Genomic DNA, 23813 nt, shown 5'->3' on the forward strand with positions numbered 1-23813 from the left:
TTTTGTTAAGAGTCTGAAAAGTAACTTTCTAGAGCATAGACTACCTCCATCTAGTGAAGTCGATCTATTGATTTTGATGTATTGATTGAAAATTGTTCATTATTACCTTGGTTAATTAACATCTAATGTTAACTCTACTGCATTTTATAGCAGTAGGGTAAAATGCTTGTCTTTGTTCAAAAGACTGTATTAACTGTAAAGACTGTCTTTTACATCAGCCTGTTTTCAGGGCCTTTTTTTTGGCTACATATTTGTTATTTTTTGCTACATGCCTCCCCATCTTCTTGCCATATGTTTCTATGGCATAAATCAGTGTCTGTGACCTGTTTTCATTTTAAAAAAAAGAACATTGGCACAAACCTAGCCTGTATGCATTTTTTGTATGTCATCGAGAGTATTTAAATGATTTTCATTTAGAAAAAAAATTTGCGATTAAAATGCGATTAATCGCGAGTTAACTCAGGCATTGATGCGATTAATCGTGATTAAAAAAATTTAATTGATTGACAGCACTAGTTAATACAGTATATTTCCTGAGAAAATAAATGCATTTAAATCCTTTCTGTTTTATCAATCATCTGCGCCCCAACCTGTACTGGAAATGAGATCCTACGCTACTTCCAGGAGCAAACTTTGGTTTAAATATAAATCTAGTCTTTTTGAGTTATATTTTTTCCTTTGGGGTTAACATTACGGTATATCGTGCATAATCTAAAGAAACCACTAAAATGCAGATAAACATGGTTTAATCACATTTTAATGGACTACTCTGAGCATGTCCCATGATGACGTCAGACAAGCAGTTTAACCTCTTAACATTAGAGATGGGAATCGAAAACCGGTTCCTGTTAAGAACCGGTTCCGTATTTTCCGATTCCATGGCATCATTTGGCAGCTCGCTGACCGATTCTTTTTTCGATTCCCGCAGCACCAGAGCCTAGAGCGCCGGCTCTGGGGAGCACGACTTACGTCACGTTTTTTACGTAAGTTACATAAGTTACGCAAGTTACGCAAGTTGGAAGAACTATTCGAGGAGGAAGACAACGAGCTGTGAATCAAAGCCCCGTCTTTCCTTAGCCCAGAGGGTAGATCAGGAAATTCAGCTCTATAAAAGCTTGCCCTCCATCCCCTGCAGGGATAGCGCCACACTGTGGTGGTGGAACAAGCAAGATGTGCTGCCCTTGCTATCTGGACTGGCTGAAAACTACCTCTGTGTGCAGGCTTCCTCCACCCCATCTGAGAGGGTGTTCTCCACGGCTGGAGACACCATAAGCGCTGAAAGACCCTGTATCCTTCCAGAAAAAGCAGATATGCTCATCTTTCTGCAAAATAACTGTTAATTTTCCCTACTACTGTTTTATAATTAGTATTTTTTGTTTAAAATAGGTTATTATCCCATCATTTGTTATTAGACATTGTTGGTTATTAAGTTTGTTCTTGTATTCATTTTTCATTTAAACACAGATGTTACTCCAGTTTCACATTTCCTGTGGACATCTTGATCTTGTTGATTTTGTAAGATTGTGCAATAGTTAAGTAAACAAAGTTGATGCTGATAATCAAACTGTTCTCCTTTTTTCCCCAAATTGGAATCGAAAAAAGAATCGATAAAGAATCAAATCGTTTCATAGAATCGAAAAGGGAATCGGAATCGTGAAAATCTTTTCAATTCCTAACCCTACTTAACATCCACCTCATTTTGGCTAATCCTCGCCTATTTTGTATACCAAAATGGAAAAACAAATAACTTAGGAACTGTAAGCCCATATATAAATTAAATTTGGGTGAGTAGAACACAGACCAAGCTGCATCAGTTCAAACATGACTCAATGTTGTGTTTTTTTATTTAATGGCAATGGCTCCCCCTGCTGGTAAAAATGTAACAGATGGAATTTTATGCATTCTGAATTATTACCCCCACTTAAGGTTAATGTATATAATGTAAAAACCATCAAATTGTCTCAGAAAAGTCATAAAACATGTTTTTTAAAGAAGTGTATTAGCATTTTTTAGGGAGTTAAGGAGTTAAAAATAGTTTTAGTACCGTAATTACATTATTTAAGGGAACCCGGATGTATATCTGGTTGCACATGCTCAAAAGAGCTGATGGTACGGATCATGCTTTCGGGACGGATAGGGTAGTGACAGGGAGCTAGCATTCTTCTTTGTATCTTCTCTAGGAGCCATCTGTAGAGCTCCCCCTACAGGTTTGGTGGGAGATAGTTCAGTAGATATCAGCGGCTTATATATGTATGTTTCCAGTTATTAAAAAAATAACTGGGCGTGGCTAATAGTGGGGTGCGCTCTATAGTACGGAAAATACGGTACATAAAAATTAAGAATCGTTTTTGTTTTATTATTTTTTTTTTTTTATGTGCTGATCCCTCTATGGATTTCTTTTCTCCTCTTTCTTTACTCACCTATTAAGTATATTAACTAGAACATACATACATATATTAATTTATTTTGGGTTATTATTATATTATTATTATTATAATTAATGAAGTTATATTTATTTAATTTTTTTTGTTTTTTTTTTCCTTTTTTCATGTGTGCATCTTTTTACATTTTTAATTATCTATATATTTTTTTTGTCCATGCTCCCCTCTCCTTTATCATAACTTTATCATAACTATCTGTTATTAGTTTTGTAAGCGCACACTTAAAAAAAAGAAGGATGGATAGAAACACAGATGGAGTTGGTAGGAAAAAAACTTCAATTAATTATTTTCCTTTTTGTTTTTTTCAGACCAAAACGAGCTTTTAACTCCAAATCTTCCCAGTTGAAACTGTTACTTAATTTTGAGGTGTTTTAAGTCTAAATTCTTCCAAATTAGCTGAAGATAATCTTCACCAATGCCATTGAAATCCTTTTAAAAACATGAAAAGTTATCGTTAACCGAGTTTGTCGAATGACTCAGAGGTAGGGCTGGCTGATAGCTGAAAATCGTGCGATGCAGAGCACACTGTATTCTGATAACATCAGGTGCAACATGTGCCTATTTTCTTCTTTCCCGCTTCTCTTATCAGTCTGGGGCCTTCAGCATTTCATGAAGTAACATTTGTGTCCAATCTAAGCAAAAAAAATTTTAAAATTCATTACATTTAGAAAATATTCTGCAGCTTTTAAGCACATCAGCTACAAAAGCGTCATCGTTCCCTACGCCAAAATCTTGACAGCCACAAAATGAAACGTTGGCAGATAAGATAGTCTTATCTGTATTTTCCTGCTTATAATAACTGTAAATGATTAACAAAACCTCCCTAGAAACTCTCTGAACAATGCTGGAAACAACCAAAACAATAAATAAACCCGTTTCCACAACAAACTCCAGAGTTATCTAATCCAAATAAACAGGCATTCTCTGCTCGGCACTTTGCAAATTGTTCCATCTTTGTTGCATGTGTGAAACTAACAACAAGACTTCCTGTCTCGGTGCTCTCTGCGTTCATTCCTCAAGCCTTATCTATTCAGCACTCGTCCTCTTGGTATCCTGTCTTCAAAATAGCTCCAGATCCTCTTCGGAGGGCGACCGTCTCACCCTCCTTTCCCAAGGCAATACAGCCGCTCGATTAGATAAACTACGCCGGCGTGCAGACATAACAAGCACTCCACGGCCAAATTCTACTGCAAACATGCAAGGAAAGGTGTGGCAGGTTTGGGTTTACTTTATTATGGACTGTTTAATGCAAACCAGGGGGAACAATAACAAATATTTGATGTAAAATCAACATTTTGCACACAGCTCCCAATAGTTCCACAATCCCAAATACTCCATTGATTAAAGATAAATAATCAACACCAATAATTTCAAAGAAATGTGTTCAATTAAAATAAACATTGAAAGCAATAATTATTTCTTAATTACTGTATTAATGCGGAACAGATTGACAGAAAGGGAATTTAATGTATTAAAAGTCTGTGGCTAAACAAGTACAATCCTATTGATTAATCTTTGTATCACATCAAATAAACAATATTTGGAATAATTTTAAATGATATATTTTCACATTTAATATTTGTACCAACAAATGATGATTATATCAATTGATCCCCTTTAAATTTTCCATCCTATTTCTACTGAATTGTGGAACTTTTCTTTTTTTTTAAGTTAAAATTATGTCAAATTCCAACATTAAACCTTGATACTACAAGGTAATAACAAGTGTACATATATATTAAGTTCCCTAATACTGCATGTTGTTATTATCTACAGTCAGTTTGGATGTATTACTCAAATAAAAAGAAAATTGACTCCCTCCAATGACATCATCTGATGTTAGATGCTGCTTACCAAATACATTTAAAGCCATCCTGATGACCAGGGAAGATGAACAATTCACCAGAAGATCCCAATTTTGTCCAATTTCGGACTCCCGTATTTCAGATCCTGGCAGAAAGGAAACATAGTTATAAGAAAGTAACCGGGATCAACCCGGCCTGATAACAGCGTTAGGAGCTCAGTAACGGTACAACAATAAGTGATCAGAGGGAGAGCTAACGTTAGCTGATTCATGTAGCCCTTCCTCCGCTGCTATGAAGAAGCAAAGCCCAGACGGAGCGAAATGTTTTCTGCTTCTTACAGGAAAACAGCGACATAGCGCCGATAGAAATTACCAAACAACACGCCGGCGTGGAGGATTGCAGCGACTAGCTAAATATACTCACACACTTACATCCCATTCTGCATTATAGTCGCCATCTTGCCAGGTCACGTGAGCAGCCTTGCCTTCTTGGGGGGTAACTATAGCAACAGACCGTCACTCCCGCTTCGAGATATGTTTGACCCGGACATCTCGGGTTAAATTCCGCATATGTCTATACTGTCGTCAAAACACTTAAATACATAGAAAAAAAACATATAGTAGTTGTGACATGGACCAGTTAAAGAATAATATCTGGTGTTCGTACACTGGACCGCATGGCCGGTTAGCTCAGTTGGTTAGAGCGTGGTGCTAATAACGCCAAGGTCGCGGGTTCGATCCCCGTACGGGCCATCTTCCTTTTAACGTTTCTATCCATGCCACAGTATTTTTACACATTACTATAAAAACACTTGAAGAAAAATTACTCGACCCACCAATGGGTTTACTATCTTTGAGTGAAAAGATGATACCTGGACATGTATACCTAAAATGGCATGCTCTCACATGTGTTTAATAGGCGTTCCCTCTCTACAGTACATGTGCATTTTTTTTAAGTGGAGAGGGCGGGTCATTTCAAAAATTTGAGAAAACCCTCCACTCCACCTTTAATTCCTAAAGTTGTAATTCCCACTGGGAATCTGTAAACACCCAGTATTGGGTCTTGAGATCCACTACAAAAGTTGAACTAAACATTAAACATTAATGTTAAAGGGTAAAACCAACTACTTTGGTTGTTGATGTTTGTAATATTATTACACCCATTTTTGATTGAGTTTGATTAGAGTCATCAGTTGATTCTGGTACCATTTTATGGGTCAGAAGCTGAACATTTTGGAAACCTTTGTTTTAGATAATTATGATGGGAACTTTAGGAACATGTGAGAATATTCTTAAAAACAATAAAAGAATTGAAGCACACAGAAAGTATTCTTAGGTCGACCACGGAATTCATTTTTAATCTTTGATCCCTGTTCTTCTGCATCTTCCTGTTCTACCGCTGTATTTAAGTACTCCTCTGTTCTCAGCAATCTTCCATTCATGAACTATTATTATTCTTCTCTGTGAGTTCAACTCTGCTCATTTAATGTCGCATTACTATCTTCGCTGGTGGTTTTAGAAAGGCACAAACAGATAAATAGACGCATTTATCTACATTTGTTTGGGGGTCTGAAATCTGTTCCAGGGCACACAGGGGCTAAACCTACTGACCTGACCTGAAAAAGACTTTGTTTTCCAGGTTTGAAGAAGTTTCGCGCCCCATCCTGAAAGCTTTCTCAATTTAAAATGTCTGAAGTACCATTGAATTTCATGCTTTATATTCTTATATATGTTCCGATTTCTGATGAAAATTAATTTCTAATTTCTAAATTAACACATTGATATTGTAGAAATTGGTGGAGACAATCAGAATTTTGGTAATTGTGCATGTTTGTTTTAAATTGTTGTTGTCACTCAACCCTACAGGTTTGTTCCCTCATAGCACCCCTCATCCAAGAAAAATTTAGACTAATATGTTTTCATCAAATAATATATCAGACTTAATAATATTACTTTAGCGATAGTTTCAAGGTGTTGCTTTATTACGGTATATGTCTCGTACCATGTCTTTCGGTTGTGCTGTTCTTTTTTCATCTCGTTACAGGTGATGAAGCAGACTGAAAATGTTTTGTCATTGTCTCCTTTCTATCTCCTCTTTCTTTCATCTTTTCTCCTTTTTTTCCCCCTTTTTCTTCTTCTGTTTTTCTGCTCTACTTACATTGCAGTGTCCATATAAACTGTAAAACTCCCTGCATAATTATAATAAAGCAATTTATATGCATGAAACAAGTAGAGCAATATGGCAATTGCCATACCGCTACACTTGTGAAAGTAAAATCTGTTGGGCTCCTTTTGGCATCAAGACAATTATTCTTATTGCCACATTGCCAGACAGGATACTGTATAAAAAAAAAAAAATAATATGTGGTTATTGTGTAATTTTTCTCTCAAAACATATCTAGTTCAAATTAAAAACCTATTGTATATTTAAAATAGGGATTGTTTTTGCTAGTAGGAAAGTTCAGATCACTGCGGTGAGTCTGGTTAGAACTCATAAGAAAGCAGAGTCGTACACCAATAGATCTAAGTTGTCCTTGCAGTTTATGCATTAATTGCCATAACAGTGTGTATAGTTTTCTAGAAAGACAACAAAAATACAACATGATATCTCACATCATAAACTGCAATATTAATACCTACAAACATCTCGTTTCTAAGTTAAAACAACATACCAAATTGTCAGGCAGCATTTTTTACAGTATATTTAAAAAACATTCAAATGCATGAAAATACACTATCACAGTAGTACCTCTTCTATTAATCCCCTCACTATAAATTTTAGAAATTATATTTTTTCAGTTATTTAAACTGTCGAAATACCAAGCGGTGCGACTGGCTGGCCCTTATCACTGTTCTGTAAAGTTAATTACAAAATGAATTTTAATATGTAATTTCTGCCATTTTTGAATTATTTCATATCTGATTTTCAGTCCCATCTTTTTAAATGATTTGTATTGCTGTATGTGTCATAATATCAGACTTTCTCAAATTCGTTTTAACTCTGAAATTCAATGTGTTTTGTTTAATCATCTGGTTCAGCCATCGCAGAGACCTTTCTATCATAAAAACACATCCTAAATTGGTCAGATTGTTGCTTTTATATTGATGATTTACCTTTTTTTGGATTAAAAAAATGTTTCCCCTACTATTTGTTTTGTTTCATTTCTACACAATATAAGAATAAACAATTACATTACACTTACATTTGGGACATGTGACTTAACAGGTAAATTATAGGTAATTCTATATTATCACACATTTACTCATTGATAATTTTACTACCTAGCTCAATAAATTCAATGTATTTTTTATTCCTAGATCTGGAACAACAAAATACATGTCATAAACACATTTCATGTCTGAAGGCTAAAAGCTTAGGACCCAGAATACAAGGAGACAGATTGGGTGAATTCACAAGCAAGGGTTTATTATCTGCTCAACGTTCAGTGGCTCAACGGATGGGGCAGGTTCACTGGATTCTCTGGTTAAGAGTTCAGTCTGAGCCTAGAGAGAGGGAGTTTAATCCTGAAGGATCTTTTTCTTCATAGCATGCGGTGAGTTTCAGGAGAGAACTCTGGGTGCAGGCAGAATCCAGGAATCAGTCCAAAAACAGATCAGGCAAACAGAGCAGAAAAGTCCAGAGGCAGAAACCTCTCAAGATCAGGTAATTAGAAACACACAGGAATGTTAGAGTTACTTAAACACAGCTTGAATAAATCTGGCACCAATGGCTGGGAACAGGGAGCTTAAATAAAAAAGCAGGAATATGTGGATCTGATGAGTGACAGGCGGAGCTAAATAGATGTGAGAAAAGTGCCAAATCCAGCCATCAGTGCCAAGATCATGACAATACAGTGAATTGATTGGAACAGTTAATAAACGAAAGTATACTCCATGTAAGTATTTGTTTATGTTTTAGTTGAATAGCAGATATTATTCACTTTATTGACTTTTGTAGATTTAGGAACAGCATCCCTGTTTTTGTTAGCATCCAGGTACATAAAAAAAAATGTAGGAACAAAGGATGTTTCATTGCACCCTCAATTAAATGTTTCAATAAGCATATTTCTACCAAAAATAAACAAAGAACATCCATCCATCATCAGTCACCCTTTTCCCAATTGGGGTCGCGAGGGGTGCAGGTTCCTCAGAATCAGAATCAGGTTTATTGCCATTGTTAGTGAAGGAGTTCATAAACTAGGAATTTTTTATGGTACAATCATGCAACATGAAACATATAATATGGAATAGGTAAATAAAATTATAAAAATATCTAAAACACTGTGGGTATAAGGCATGCAATAAAATAGACTAATAGTTATCTCCAGCTGTCTACAGGCAAGAGGCGGGGTCCACCCTGGACAGGTCACCAGTCCATTGCAGGGCAACACAGAGACGAACAGGATAAACATCATTCACACACACACTCACACCTAAGGAGAATCTAGAGAACCCAATTAACCTAACAGTCATATTTTTGGACTGTGGGAGGAAGTCAGAGTACCCAGAGAAAACCCACACATGCTCAGGGAGAACATACAAACTCGATGCAGAAAGACTCTGGAACACAGAAAATGAACACAGAAAATGTAACAAGTCATACCAGGGGGATGGATATGTACATTAGACATTCAGTACAGGGGAAAACAGACATTATAATTTAAATAAATTGATTGATGAAGGCACTCATATGTATTTATAGCTTTATTTGTTTGTCCCTTTTTAAATATTGGAGAGATACCATTCAGTTTCAGTTGGAGAAAAAGGAAAGAATGATGAGAAGTTACATGAATAAGTCAAATGTTATGAATCTTCTAGTTATATCAGGCTTTTTTCCCATGCAAACCAAAAACATGTTTATAAACATTTAATCCAAAATGATTCCATAGTTCCATAATTTTTTTTATTGTTTGTTTTTGAAAAATGTTCAATGGGGAAAGGTTTAAGGTATTTCCATGTTTGTATTGGCGCTAACAGCCAATAGGCGGCACTATTGCGCAACCTATTGGCTGCGCGCGCTCCGCGCCCCATGCGCCAGGGCTTACCACCTCCACCACTTCCACCAGCTCCACCAGCGTCAGCAGCGCTGGAGGCGGTGTGCAGCTCTTCATTGTTCTGCTAGAAAAGCCCGATCCGCGGCCCGGACGCGTTTTGTTTCGAATGGCCGCGGCTCCAAATCCACGTCCCACCTGAAAGGGAGCGATCCATTTGTGCGGTGGATCAGGATTTCTGCGTGATCCGTGGGAAGGATATAAAAGCCTTTTGGTGGGCAGGGACTGTGCGTGGATCCAGGAGGAGGAAGACGGGAAGGCATCCCGGATCATTGAGCTTCCCTGGTTTTCTTGCAGGGCGCGATTTGAAGGTGATTAAGTTTTTTTTTTTTTTTTTTTTTTCTGCAGGTTTGTGCGTAAATTGTTTGCTTTGCTTCACAGTAGTCGAAAGACGCTCCTGTTGCAAAGCAGCCTGGTTGTTTTCCTAATCCTCTGAGCTTTAGGGGGTCCAGCTGAGCCACTGTAAGCTTAATAACATGCAACCATATCCCTCTACTTGGTGTTTTCTGTTTACCCTACAGCTCTGAAGAGGCGTTTTAGTCCTACTCTTATACACACCTGGAAAAAAAAACTGAGGTATCTAATATATCTGGACTCCTCTTGTCTATTTGATCAAAACAGAAAAATAATAGTAATCTAAATAAACATTTAATTCTAATTAACATTGCATATCACATTAGGAGCATTTTAGAAAAGTTGGCTGCTTTTAAACCTAGTAGGATGCTCCTGACTTCTGAGGTGAGAGTGATCCAAAGAGCTGCTAAGGTCCTCAGAAAGAAGATTGCAGCAGCTTATGAGTCTGGTAAGGGATTTATCTGTTGAAATCATCTCTGCTTCTGTGCGGAAGACAGTCTAGAGGTGGGTGGTTTAAAAAAAAACCAAAAAAAAACCTAATGTGTCCAGATGTGGTCATCCAAACTTGAGTTCAACTTGAAAGCAGACCTGAAGACACTAAAAGAAAACCTCCAAGTCCATCAGTGTGTCTACAGCAGTGGGCTTGTGGCCCAATTGTTGAAAAACACATGCTAAAGGGCCCTTTTGGAAGCCCCAATGCATGCTAAAGTGCCACCTAAGGCAACCCAGTCTCATGGGAAAATGTACCCCCACGTTTCGCAGTGTGGACCAACGTAGTGGGGGTACATTTTCCCATGAGACTGGGTTGCCTAAGGAGCTAAAGAGCATGCTAGGGTAACCTCTTGGATGCCAAAATGTGTGCTAAAGTCCCCCCCTGGAAGCAAAAGCACCTGCTAAAGTTCCACCTTGGGAGCAAAAGGGCATGCTAAAGCCCTCTCCCGGGAGCCAAAGGTTGTACTCAAGTCCTCCCTCAGGAGTCAAAGTGTGTGCTAAAGTCCCCCCACAGGAGCCAAAGGGCGTGGTAAGGTCCCCCCTCAGGAGTCAAAGGGTGTGCTCAAGTCCTCCCTCAGGAGTCAAAGGGTGTGCTCAAGTCCTCCCTCAGGAGACAAAGTGTGTGCTAAAGTCCCCCCACAGGAGCCAAAGGGCGTGGTGAGGTCCCCCCTCAGGAACCAAAGTACCCTCTCAGAAGCCAAAGGGCGTGCTAAGGTCGACCCTCAGGAGCCAAAGGGTGTGCTAAAGTACCCCCTCAGGAGCCAAAGGGCATGCTAAAGTCCCCCTTCAGGAACCAAAGGGCGTGTTAAAGTCCCCCACAGGAGACAAAGGCTGTGCTAAAGTCCCCCACAGGAGACAAACGGCGTGCAAAGGTCCCACCTCAGGAACCAAAGGGTGTGCTAAGGTCCCCCCTCAGGAGCCAAACGGCGTGCCAAGGTCCCCCCTCAGGAGCCAAACGGCGTGCCAAGGTCCCCCCTCAGGAACCAAAGGGTGTGCTAAGGTCCCCCCTCAGGAGCCAAAGGGCATGTATTGGTCCCCCCTCAGGAACCAAAGGGTGTACTAAGGTCCCCCCTCAGGAGCCAAAGGGCATGCTATGGTCCCCCCTCAGGAACCAAATGGGGTGCTAAAGTCCCCCCACAGGAGCCAATGGGCATGCTAAAGTCCCCCACAGGAGCCAAACGGTGTGCCAAGGTCCCCCCACAGGAGCCAAACGGTGTGCCAAGGTCCCCCCTCAGGAACCAAAGGGTGTGCTAAGGTCCCCCCTCAGGAGCCAAAGGGCATGCTATGGTCCCCCCTCAGGAACCAAATGGGGTGCTAAAGTCCCCCCTCAGGACCCAAAGGGTGTGCTAAAGGCCCCCCTCCCTGGGAGCCAACAGGCATGCTAAATTCCACTCTTGGGAGCCAAAGGGCGTGCAAAAATAGCCCCTTGGGAGCCAATGCACCTGCTGTAGTGCCACCTTCTTTCCACCCCTGTCCTTCAAAAAAGTCTGTGCGCACCAATGCTGCAGGCTCTACCACTATTCTTGGAAGATGATGTTGCTTTATTTTTTGAGCATGTCTGGATGAAGTTTGCCAAAGAAAAATCACAAAAAGACCCAGACTGCTGAAAAAGAATATATATATTTATTTTTTTTATGTTTTTCAGTCACTCTAACTTTGGGATGTTATGTCAACTGAATGGCTAATCTGTAATGGGGTATATTGATGTTCTCACATGGGTGATAATCTTCAGTTTTAGGTGTTTGTTTGTACTTTTTCCTCTGTTTCCTTGCTTATCAGGGACAAATGCCACGCGACTTAATCTGCAGCGGCAGGCATACACAAACACAGGTTGCCTTACTGTAACCCACTGACATCTTTGCTCTGGCCTGAAGGATTACTCTGCTAACCTACATTCGGCTGCCGGCTCTGCCCACTGTACTCTGAACTCCTTTAAATGTGCCTCTATCTGGGCTGGGCCTGTTTTATTTCCGCCTGACAAAGCAATCCCTGAGTAAACTCCCCCAACCTTGTAATGTGTTGCCACCAGCTTTCTCTCATTGATCTCAAAAGGGACCCCCCCCATCCTTTTTTTTTGTTGCACCCCCCCGAATGGGGTTAGAAGACAGGGTCACAGAGGAGGCAGCATTGAATTGTTATGCACATGGTTGGCGGAGCGTGTGGCTTAACATGGGCTGCTCAATTACTTTACATCCCCTCTGTCTGTTTTATAATCAATATCTCGCGATGCAATTGGTGTTGGTGTTTGGAGGCTCTCCAGAGGGCTGTAGAGCAGCTAAATTACCCTTTCGCAGAGGAGTGGAGGTTGTCACCTTGATGAAACATTTTGTTGGCAGCAGTCATTGGTCTGTCAGCACCCACCCTCTGGCCTTGATCTCGCCGCTGCTGCCCTTTGTTAGCGTGTAGCTCATTTCAACAAAGGAGTCATGCAAGTCAGAGTCAGGAATATAGCCTGTAAAGACAATTACACATCTACCCTCTTTATAACAATTAACTGTTATTTTTCAGCATAAAAATTGCACTATAAGTCAAAAAAAGAGAGCAAAATTAGAGGAATTGGCTCCAATTCAGAAAGTGCCTCAGATTAAAAATAAAAACAGAATTGTGCTATTGTTCAGTTTCTATTTATGACTAAACAATTTTGTATATATAAAACAAAAGATATAATAAAATTGAGAAGAACATCTGCTTGTTACAGAAGGATTAATTAAGAAGTTTTCAGTTGTTTTTATTTGGTTTCTTTTTTCCACTTTAGGACTCCCTAATTGTGGGTTTCTGAATTTGAAAATGGAATCTATAAAGATAAGCTTTATGTAAATTAACCTGCTTTAACGAGGAAACATTTAGAACTTAAAAATAACTTCATGTTGAATTTTCTCAGTAAAGAGCCTTGAGATTACATTAACAATTATTTTGCAAATCGATTAATCTGTATATTATTTGTTTGATTAATCGATTGATAATCGGATAGCCAAGGCTCCTTAAAGATGAATTTTTACAGAATTAAACCAGTTGAAACTAACATTTTTCCATTTGAAGAGTTCTGGATAGAACATATTGACAGATGAAAAAGTTTTTCTTAAACTTTAAATGCAGAAGTTTTTTATATATATGTATGTATGCATATATGTATGCATGCATATATGTATGCATGCATGCATGCATGTATATATATATATCTATGCATATATGTACGCACGTGCAAGTTTGGTACAATTACTGCGCTGTGTGGGTTGCTCTGTCTGCTAAATGCATGTTTTAGAGTCTGTATATATGGGTTAACGATTTATCGATTACTAAATTAGTTGATGCTTATTACAATAATCTATTATTATGATTAATCCGATTATTTGTCTCAACCCTAGATGCAGAGATGGGAAGTAACGAAGTACAAATACTTCGTTACTGTACTCAAGTAGATTTTTCTGATATTTTTACTTTACTTTACTACTTATTTTTATGGCGACTTTTTACTTCTACTCCTTACATTTTTACACAAATATCTGTACTTTCTACTCCTTACATTTTAAAAAATTGGCTCGTTACTTTAGTTTTGAATCATTTCAATGGAGTTACCGTTATTATTTTTCACGTCATCCATACCAAATTCAATCTAATTGGATGGGAATCTACGTTGCATTTGACGCACCACTACAAGATGAATCGACAGATTCGGCGGTATTCATTCGCGGCAAATCATTGCAGCTTGGTGGCGGTGGCGTTAGCATAGTAGCATGGACGACGAGATGATTGAAAATGAACACAACGGAGATCTAGTCCTATTGGCAGACATCCATTTAAAATGTAGGCAACGGCATGAAAAAAGTGGTTTCTACTTTTACTTTTATACTTTAAGTAAATTTACAAGCCTGCACTTTGTTACTTTTACTTGAGTAAAAAAGTTTAATCAGTACTTCCACTTTTACCAGAGTATTTTTTAACACAACTATCTGTACTTTTACTCAAGTACGGAAAGTGAGTACTTTTGCCATCTCTGCCTAGATGACATATATTGTGAATTGGCGCTATATAAATAAACTGAATTGAATGGATTGAGTATCTTACAGGAGTTGGCCCAAACCACTTTTCTTATATTCTTGATATAACCCTAATCCAAAATGTTTTCTGTAAGCAAAAGGTGTATTTAATGATTTATAAAGAAGCTTTAGTTCTCTTACAGGATTTAAGTTGTTCGTCTTAATGTACATCTCTTTTATTGGGTTCTTCATGTTTTTAAATCCAGATTAGTTTTTCCTGACGGCTAAAGCAAATGATTGATCAAAGGAAGCCCCGTACCAAACCAGATTTTAACTGAAAATTACTCATTAATGAAACATTTACACTTAGATAAAATATATTGTCAAATTCAATACAGCTTTTCCATGATGAATGAACAGCTTAGCAGTGAAATTAACATTTCCATTTACAAAGTGCAGCAGTGATCAAAATGTAAACAATATAGGAGAAAAGGTAAACCAGTTTGACATGGCGCAAAAGGCATTGATATGGAAAGTTCAGAGCAGTGCAAAATAAATAAATATATATGGTCCAAAATGCAGTAGAACCCTAAGTTGTGCTCAATTTAAAGGGATCTAACAATTCACCATGTAGAACAAATATGATGTTTATAAGTGTGATGCAGAGTCTCGATCTGTGGCTTGTTAGAGTTTCAACAGTTCAGCTCCCTGATGGCAGTGGGGAAAAGGCTGTTGCAGAATCTGCTGGCCCTGCAGTTGACCTGCGAAGCCGTACCATTTTCAGTACCATGGGGATAAGGAAATAACAGATAATTAAAGTAGTGAAGCATAAAATGTATTTTCATTTATGTAAACACTCACTCTTTAATCTCAACATGTTTAATAAGTTCTTATGTAAGATAAAACTCCTGAAATAAAACACAATATGACTATATTGTATCAATTGCTGTTATTATAATCCTAAAATTATCCATAGATCTAAACTTAACTGCAAAATAATTTGTAGAAAGTCCACTTTTTATTCCTTATATTTATCTTCTGTTATATTATTTTAATTCATCATATTTTGGTTTTAAAATTTTACTAGTTAAATCTAAAAATGAGTCAAATAGGAACCTTATTTTGCACACGAGTGCTGCTTCAGTGATTTTTAAAGTCTGTGTAAAGAAATGAAACATTTAAAAACATCCTTTTAAGCTTTAATAATTGAAGAGGCAATTTGAATAAGAGCCTTATTAAAAGTTAATGTTAATGCTTTATTTACCGCCAGACTCCAGACCCATTTACTTAAGGGAAAAAAAAAATGGTAGAGATGCTGGGATATTTCCACATCCCTTTTAAATGGACATGGTTTCATCTTGTAACAACTTCATAATTTGAGTTTCTCTTTGGCCTTTAAGAGACAAAAATCTAACACGTTTCTAACCAATCAGTGAAAATATTGTCTGTGAAACTAATGCAATATCCTAATTTTCATTTCCAAACAGAAATATCATGGTATTTTTGTCCATTTGTATAAAAAAAAACCAAAAAACTGATGACTAAACTTGTTTCCTCACTCTTTAGACATAGTTAATCATTTCTTAAGGGTTAGTTAAGGTTATTATATATATTTTAACAAGCTAAATGTTAACATAATGCAAAAGAAAGGTATTTTTGAGAAGGGTTTATGACTTAGTGCAACAAATTTTATCCAATTAGATCAAAGAAATGAGAAGTTTGAGGGAATGTTTGACTCAACCCTTAAAAGGAAATTCTACCGAAAATAAAAGAATTGCGCTCATATTTATGACAGGGGAGTTTCAAAATAAAAAAACATCATCCAGATCAGTAACCCTCTGTTAAACATTAGTGCTTCCTGCAAATGTGTGTCTCCCATCTCATTCCCAGGCTCTCGTTTCCAGCTACCATTCCTTTGGAAACCTTTTGGCGAACCCTCGATTTTTTTAAACTGCATCTCTGGAGGCCTTGAGTTAAAGCTCTGCTGTTGGACGCTCCCACAGAGGCTTCCTTTGTGCCTGCTTTGTGATCGACTCGCTCTGTATTCCACGCTTGCTCAACAAGCTCTGAGGAAAAGAAACCTCCCAACTTTCCCTCTGTGGATTTAATCACTGGTGACACTGATCCCAGAGTCTTAATTCAGCCCAGATAACATTTTATTGGTTCATTTGTGATGGAAAAACACTCCATGAGGACGCCATGCTGCTTTGATCGCATATAAACCCCTTTGGATAAACCTTGAATATAATATTTTTGACTATAAGGATCATCAACACCTTCTTGTTCAGTGATAAAGCAAATTAGTGTGGCAAAAGGCTTCTTTCAGGAATAGAATACTTCGGTACCAATACCGAAGTGCTGATAAGCTTTCGCTTTAACGCCGAGGGGAAGTGGCGCACAATAAAAAGCCAGTGTTCCCACAGGTGTAATGAGTAACCTGAATGTCAGCTCCCTTTATAGTCGGGTCACTTCCTTGGCGTCGCTCCAGTTTCCAGTTCCATCTTTTTCTGGAGGTGAGGAGAGGTAGCGACCTGGGCAGGCGGAGGGATTAGGGAAGGATTTGGACATTTATTTTGTATCTTTTACACTCGGAATACCTTAACGGTGAGCAAACGGGTGATCTTGAAATAAAAAAGGTGAATTAAAAATAGTGTTAAGGTAACTTTTTAAATGAGCGTTGTTGTTTTTTTTTTTCAATTTAAAGGTTAAAACTTATCCAAGATGACCTAATTTTTTAATAACCCTAGGTGACAACCACTAGTTTTCACATTCGAGTGGAGGAATTTTGAACACCTTAATTTGGCCGCTTTGTAAGGTTTTCTGGCATCAACAGCCTAATAAAATTCACACCACAGCATCAGATCCGTAAAAGACACTGTTATTTCTTGAGCCACACAGGCTCAAAAGATACAAATCGTTTAAATTATACTTTAACAAAGAAATATTATAGCATCAAAAAATTCATTTTTTTATGTTTTTTTTCTGGGTTTTTTTTTAACTCCTTGACCTCTGAAATTATGTACATCTATATAAAAAAAATGCGTTTTTACCTTTAAGTAGATGCTAAGTTAAATGGAGACTATTATTTTAGTTTTTGCACAAATAGTAAATAAAAATTTTAGGTATGTTGCAAGTTTGCAACAACAGGCATGTATTTCCGTCAAAATTAATATAAAAATCACAGCTTCAGTATAAATAAAGCTTCAATAAACAGCTTTTATTTTCGTATAAAAATAATACTATATACACATCAGTTACATTGTGTGTTTCCTGGACCGGGCCGCCTTTTACAGCTGCTTTTTGTGTCTCTGCTTCTGTCTCCTTGAACCCCAGTCGGCCTCGGCAGATGGCCGCTCACACTGAGCCTGGTTCTGCTGGAGGTTTCTTCCTGTTAAAAGGGAGTTTTTCCTCTCCACTGTCGCTACAAGCATGCTTAGTGTGAGGGATTGTATTTGAGTCAATGAGTCGATGCAATCAACTGGTTTTCCTTAGATAGAAAACTTTGTATCAATTTGACTGTATGATCTGGTTGAACTGGGAAGTGCTTTGAGATGACACTTGTTGTGAATTGGCGCTATAGAAATAAACTGAATTGAACTGAATTTAACTGAATTATGGACGTCCAGATCTGATACTGATATTGGGAATGGGTCTGATATCAGCCAAAAATAATAATAGAGTTCCGAAATATATTGGCCTGTATCTATAACTACAGATATAAGCATATTTAAAGTGCTATAAGAAAATTGCAATTGAATTGAATTGTTACAATTTTTTTTGTGAAAAAACAACATTTTTACTTGCAAATTTTTAAAAACATCATTATGGTCAATAAAAACTGTGGTAAAACTGACTTTTGTATCCCAGAATGGTATTTTTATGAAGACTGTTGTAAAACAAAAGCAAAAAAACTTTAACTTATACTATCTTTGGGAACTAGTAACATAGGTTGTAGAAGCACTTAATAAGTGAGTGCTTTTTATCTTAGGAAAATTTACTCTAAATACAAAAATAGCTACATTTTTCCTGACTGGTCTTCTCTCGGATTTGCACTCTTGTTTTAGCAGTAAATATATCTCCATCAGGGACCAGTCCTACGTGAATGAAGTGTTTGCCAAAGGTTCCTGGGATCCTTGCACTCAGTGTGTATATCAATAGCACTAGTTTTACCTTTGATTTTTACACAAAGGGGTATATTTAGATGATTGGATATCTTATGAAAAAAACCCATTAACAGTAGAAAATAGGATATGTTTAAACGAGGGTAAATTCTCAGTGTCTGACATAGACTTCTACCATCACTCTACCTTTCCATTTCCTTTGATTCGTTCATCTTGATGTGCTTTTTTCCTCATCCCTTGATCTTGTCTGTCCGTCTGTAGCTATCAGGCAATAAAAACCTTCTAAGATCCCTTTAATCTGACTCCAAGGTGGCTCCTCCAAGGTTTGAACAACAGTTTAAAACTCAAAGGATCTTCCATTGTTGTGTTGGATCACAGCTTCTTTGGTTTTCTTGATTTAAGTCGTTGCTCCATCTTCAGCTGCTTCATCCTGTTGACAGAATGATTCACTCTTTAAATTATATCATCCCTTTGATGTTCGCCATCTCCACCGGCTCGCTGTAAATATTTAAAACTCTGTATAAAGTTGAAGCCTGATATTTACACGCACTGTATGTGACTCCAAAAGCCCTAGATGGATCCAAATTACCGTTTGCAAATGCAGTCGGGACAAACACCTTAATATTTGGAGGCATTTCCCGTTTGACGATAATGACCTTTATGTTTGAAAGATAAAGTAAGGAGTTATTAAGCTTCAGAACACTATAGCTGCTTTGTTTTATAGAGTTAGCAGCAGTATTCAATGTTTTTTACTGCAGGAGGGACCAGTGTAGCCTGACGTAGTCCTACTCAATTCTAGTCAGAATATGAGTCTGATACTGCTCCATAGAGCTGTGATTATGGGGCGTGTTTCGAACGAACCAGGAAAAAAAATGCCTCTGCACTCAATTGGATAGACCTACAACCAATAAGAGCAACGGCGTGCGTGACGTATGTTAAGTGACGCATGGTTGTTGTCAACAAAAATCAAAGCGTGCAGTTGCACGCCTAGAATAAGAAGATGAGCCTTGATCGCGTTTCTCTGTTCCTCTTTTAAAATTGATTTGCTGTCGATATCTTCTAGAACAGACCTAATAGCAGAATCTACTCACCTCAACTCTCCAGCGGCAGCCATTGTTGTTGTCACCCCAGCGCGCTTTGGTGACGTGGTTGATTACGTTACTGTTGATCATCTGTCCATCGTATAAAGCCCGCCCTGACAATTTCATTGGTCAATCTACTCTGGTAAAGCAATAACTGTATTTTCCAAATAATGACAAATTAGTTTCTTGAATTTCTTTCTAATCAATAAAAAAATCTATTTGTATCCATCCTGTGTAAATTAAAGGTATAGTGGATGATCTTTGTTTGACTTTGAGTTTTGTGAGGATAATCTTCTCTATTGGCTCTTGCTGTGCATGCTCACCTCTCATGTTTATGTATGCACTTAGCTTTGTTATTTGCCAGCTTCAGCTCTCAATGCATACTTTGAAAATGGAAGAGAGTCACAAGAAGCTAACAGTCTTATGAGTTGATTAGGAACAAAAGGAAGAAGAAATAAATAAATGTGTATTAAGGAAATTCTTGAATGCAGAGATGGAAGAACAGTTTGGACGGTCTTGTGCCTTTCCCCCTTATTCAAATAAGGACATGGGCGTTTCTTACCTATACTTCCAGAAATATTGTCCACTATTATTTTATCTACTTTTCTGCTGGAATAACAGTAAGATGGCGACCACAATGTAGCGTTGTTTTTAGTAATACCCTTTCTTATGTCCAAAGTGAGATTGATCCAAGTTTAAAACCTCAACGATGGACAGCTTTAGTGTCATTTCTTTTTAAAAAGGTCCTTTTTGTTATCCTCGGCTTGACATGTTTCACAGGTGAAAATATAAAGTTTTTTGGGACTTTTTGCATCACGCTAATAGACACCCTACAATCATATCTGATTGTGGGGTGACCAGATGTTCCTCATTGTGATTGATTTCACGCAATTCTGTCTAATTTCAGGCTTCACGAAAATTTTCAAGTATGAACCCACTTTACTGGACTTCAGAATTTATTTCGTTTTACATTTATTCGACAGAAATAGTTTAGGTAATCACAATTAACCTGGATGGGAGTGTTGGCCTAGTGGTTAGGGCATAGAGCTTGGAATCCTGAGGTTCTGAGTTCGAGCCCCACTCCAACAGACTTCCACTCTGTGTACCTGAGCACGACCCTTAACCCCACACTGCTCCACGGCACCTCAGCCACAGTGGGCTGCCATCATGAGCTATCTCTGTAGTTATGCTGCTATAGGCTTAGACTTCTGGAGGACATAGGGACCCCTATTTCATCATTCTGCTTAATTCTATCTTTATTCTCCCACTCAGAATCTGTTAGTTTAATCTCTAACATTATGGTTTCTCTGCTTTTCTCATAGTAGCTTTGCCTCGTCTGTACCTGTTTGGCTGTGACCCCATTCTGGAGAGAGATATCATCTGTGTTGCTGCCATCAACACCTTTGTTTATAAATTTTCGAGATTCTCCTGTTTTTCAGTCTAGTCCTGTTTCTCTGACTGTGACTGGCTGAATGTGCTTTCTTCATCCACTGACATTAGTTGGCTCGGAGCTCGTCTGCCTGGCTGTGTGTTTCCTGGATGGGGCCTTTTACAGCTGATTTTTGTATCTCTGCTTCTGTCTCCTTCAACCCCAGTCGGCCTCAGCAGATGGCTGCTCACACTGAGTCTGGTTCTGCTGGAGGTTTCTTCCTGTTCAAAGGGAGTTTTTCCTCTCTACTGTCGCTACAAGCATGCTTAGTGTGAGGGATTGTATTTGAGTCAATAAGTCAATGCAATCAACTGGTTTTCCTTCGATAGAAAACTTTGAATCAATTTGACTGTATGATCTGGTTGAACTGTAAGGTGCCTTGAGATGACTTGTTGTGAATTGGCGCTATAGAGATAAACTGTATTGAATTGAATTGAATTGAATTGATGGCAGCCCACTGCTCCCCAAGGGGATGGTGCAGAGCTAAATTTCTCCAATGTGAGATCAATAAAAGTTCAATTATGTATAATAAACTATAACTGAAAATTTTCAATCTGATTTGATCTCAAACAGATACGAAATTACAGGGAATAAGAATATTTTGGCTTTATCTATATTTAGTCAGAAGAGAATAAATATGTATCCTGACCTCATTCTGTTTCTACAGATTGGTCTAAAAATTTAAGCAGTCACTCAACCGAGGTAACCTTTCTCTCCTGGATGTCTTGTCGGGGCGGTGCAGAGGACTTCACCCCTCCTGTCTGTCTTCTAAGACATTCCTACACCCTGATGTCACCGGCTGCCTCAGAGAGGGGATATTTATTGTCTAGGGGGTTGAGGTTTATCAGCTGTGGGAAAGACATTTAATGTCAGCATGCAGAGCTATGTGGCTCTTTGTACCGTCACACTGGACCATATCTCCACATTTGGAGTCAAGTCTGGGCTGGCCTTGAATGGAAGCTTTTGTTTTTAAGAGCCCACCTGCATGCTGCTTTGGCTGGAATGCTTTAACGTCTAGGAAGGTGTGATACACGTCTGTCTGCGTCTTTTTTGCACAGCTTCAGCTGTCAGGCTGTGTTGCGGTGCTTCTCCAGTCTGTGGTTTATTCCTTCAATTCCTCATGACACAGCTCACTGAAGTATGCTGCGGTCTAACCATTGTGCAATGCCAGTTAAACCCCAGTAAATAACCAATCAAGCATTTCAAGTTTGCTCAACTATGTTTCTTTTCTCTCTCTCTCTCTCTCTCTCTTCCTCAGACGTGAGCAGAGGTTCCCGTTTCCCTTTGCAAGCTCGTTGCCATGTCCGAACTAGCCGAGAGGCCCTCCACAGCCGGGCAGAGGCTAGGCGCACCGGAGAGCTTCGGGGTGTCCACCTTGGAGCCCGGCCTGCGTCCACCGGTCCAACCTCCAGGACGGCAGGTTTCTTTAAGGGTTCAGATGCTTGATGACACACAGGAAGTCTTCCAGATATCAGTGAGTCATGCATTTCCTTATGAACTAGAGTTTGAAAATACCATTTCATTCGAAAGAGGATTGTTGCATCTCAACCACCTCCCTGTATTTCAAGGGGATTTCACGTGATGGAGCAACACAGAGTCTGCATTTTTTATTTTCATAACCCTAAATGAAATCCCTCACAACCAAATTGGCTAAATAGGACATAAAAATGTGCTCTGTTCAGGCAGTAGCAAGTTTCTGGCTGACATGCTAAGCACCAAAACATAGTGGTGGCATTATTATGTTGTGGGGAGACTTTTCTTTAATGTGGATATATAAGCTGGTCAGAATTGGCTAAGATGGAAATGTTTAGATTAAAGGATATTAGTGTGTTAGAATGGCCTAATCAAAGCCAAATTGTAAATCCAACCTGCTGAAATATACAGAGCAGAATTTGCAAAGAGAAAAGGCTTGTAGAGACATACCAGCTAACATTTTTGATTCATTTTAAGCTCCGCTGTATGTTGATCTGTGGCAAACTGCAAAAACTGAAATATAAGCAAGTCAAAATTTCTTGATCTGAGCTGGTAAATAACCGACTTTTCAATGGAATGAGACAATTGATGTTTTAAAATAAGGAAAAAACTCCTCATTTATCTTATTTCAGATGCATAATATTTAAATATCTTGTTTCAAGAGCAAAAGTACTCATTTTATTAGCAGATCATCATAGTTATCTGTTCAAATTAAGGGCTAATAGACTTATTTCAAGTATATTTAACTTATTTTAAGATCAGTTTGTACTAACAGTACATATACGCTTGGCTGTAAAGTGACAACAGTGTAAAAAAATTCTTCAAATAAGTGTATTTGCCCCTTAATTGGAGCAGGTAAATAAGATCTGCCCTTAGAATAAGATAATTAGATATTATTCTCTAAAAATGAGATGAGTTTATTTTTCCTATTATAAATTTAAATAAAAAATACACTTATTTCAAGATAAAAAGGTCTTATTTACATAGTTGCAGTAAAAATGTTAAAGGAGAATACGTTTTAATGGTACTGATTGTCTTAGACTGTTGAACTGAATGTGTGAGGATTTTTTTAAGGATCATTGGTTGTTTGAGTTAGATCTGTCTGCCTTTCGACTAAAGCTGTTTTTTTTCTTTTATCACTCATTCATATCCACACCTGAGGAACATACACTATATTGCCAAAAGTATTTGCTCACCCATCCAAATTATTGGAATCAGGTGTTCCAATCACTTCCATGGCCACAGGTGTATAAATTCAAGCACCTAGGCATGCAGACTGTTTTTACAAACATTTGTGAAAGAATGGGTCGCTCTCAGGAGCTCAGTGAATTCCAGCGTGGAACTGTGATAGGATGCCACCTGTGCAACAAATCCAGTCGTGAAATTTCCTCGCTCCTAAATATTCCACAGTCAACTGTCAGCTGTATTATAAGAAAATGGAAGTGTTTGGGAACGACAGCAACTCAGCCACGAAGTGGTAGGCCACGTAAACTGACGGAGCGGGGTCAGCGGATGCTGACGCGCATAGTGCGAAGAGGTCGCCAACTTTCTGCAGAGTCAATCACTACAGACCTCCAAACTTCATGTGG

At 38.3% G+C, this 23813-nt stretch overlaps 1 protein-coding gene and 1 non-coding gene across 5 annotated transcripts in view; both read left to right on the forward strand.

Annotated features, from left to right (window-relative positions):
- The first annotated feature begins 4924 nt into the window (after positions 1 to 4924).
- On the forward strand, positions 4925 to 4998 carry trnai-aau. The gene has a single exon. It is a non-coding gene; the product is annotated as a tRNA-Ile (tRNA).
- A 4285-nt stretch (positions 4999 to 9283) lies between these two features.
- LOC119773066 (FERM, ARHGEF and pleckstrin domain-containing protein 1-like) overlaps positions 9284 to 23813 on the forward strand; it is a 66109-nt gene continuing 51579 nt past the window's right edge. For 3 of the 4 annotated variants that reach the window (XM_038269876.1, XM_038269878.1, XM_038269877.1), the window contains exons 1-2: positions 9293 to 9607; positions 22010 to 22225. In XM_038269876.1, coding sequence (XP_038125804.1) covers positions 22052 to 22225 — 174 coding nt within the window. In that variant the 5' untranslated portion in view covers positions 9293 to 9607; positions 22010 to 22051. Of the gene's footprint in view, positions 9608 to 22009; positions 22226 to 23813 lie in introns of all 4 variants that reach the window. The other variant, XM_038269879.1, reaches the window with a different exon arrangement.

This window comes from Cyprinodon tularosa, unplaced genomic scaffold (genome assembly GCF_016077235.1).
Source record: "Cyprinodon tularosa strain WSP-4 unplaced genomic scaffold, ASM1607723v1 ctg740, whole genome shotgun sequence".
NCBI lineage: Eukaryota > Metazoa > Chordata > Actinopteri > Cyprinodontiformes > Cyprinodontidae > Cyprinodon > Cyprinodon tularosa.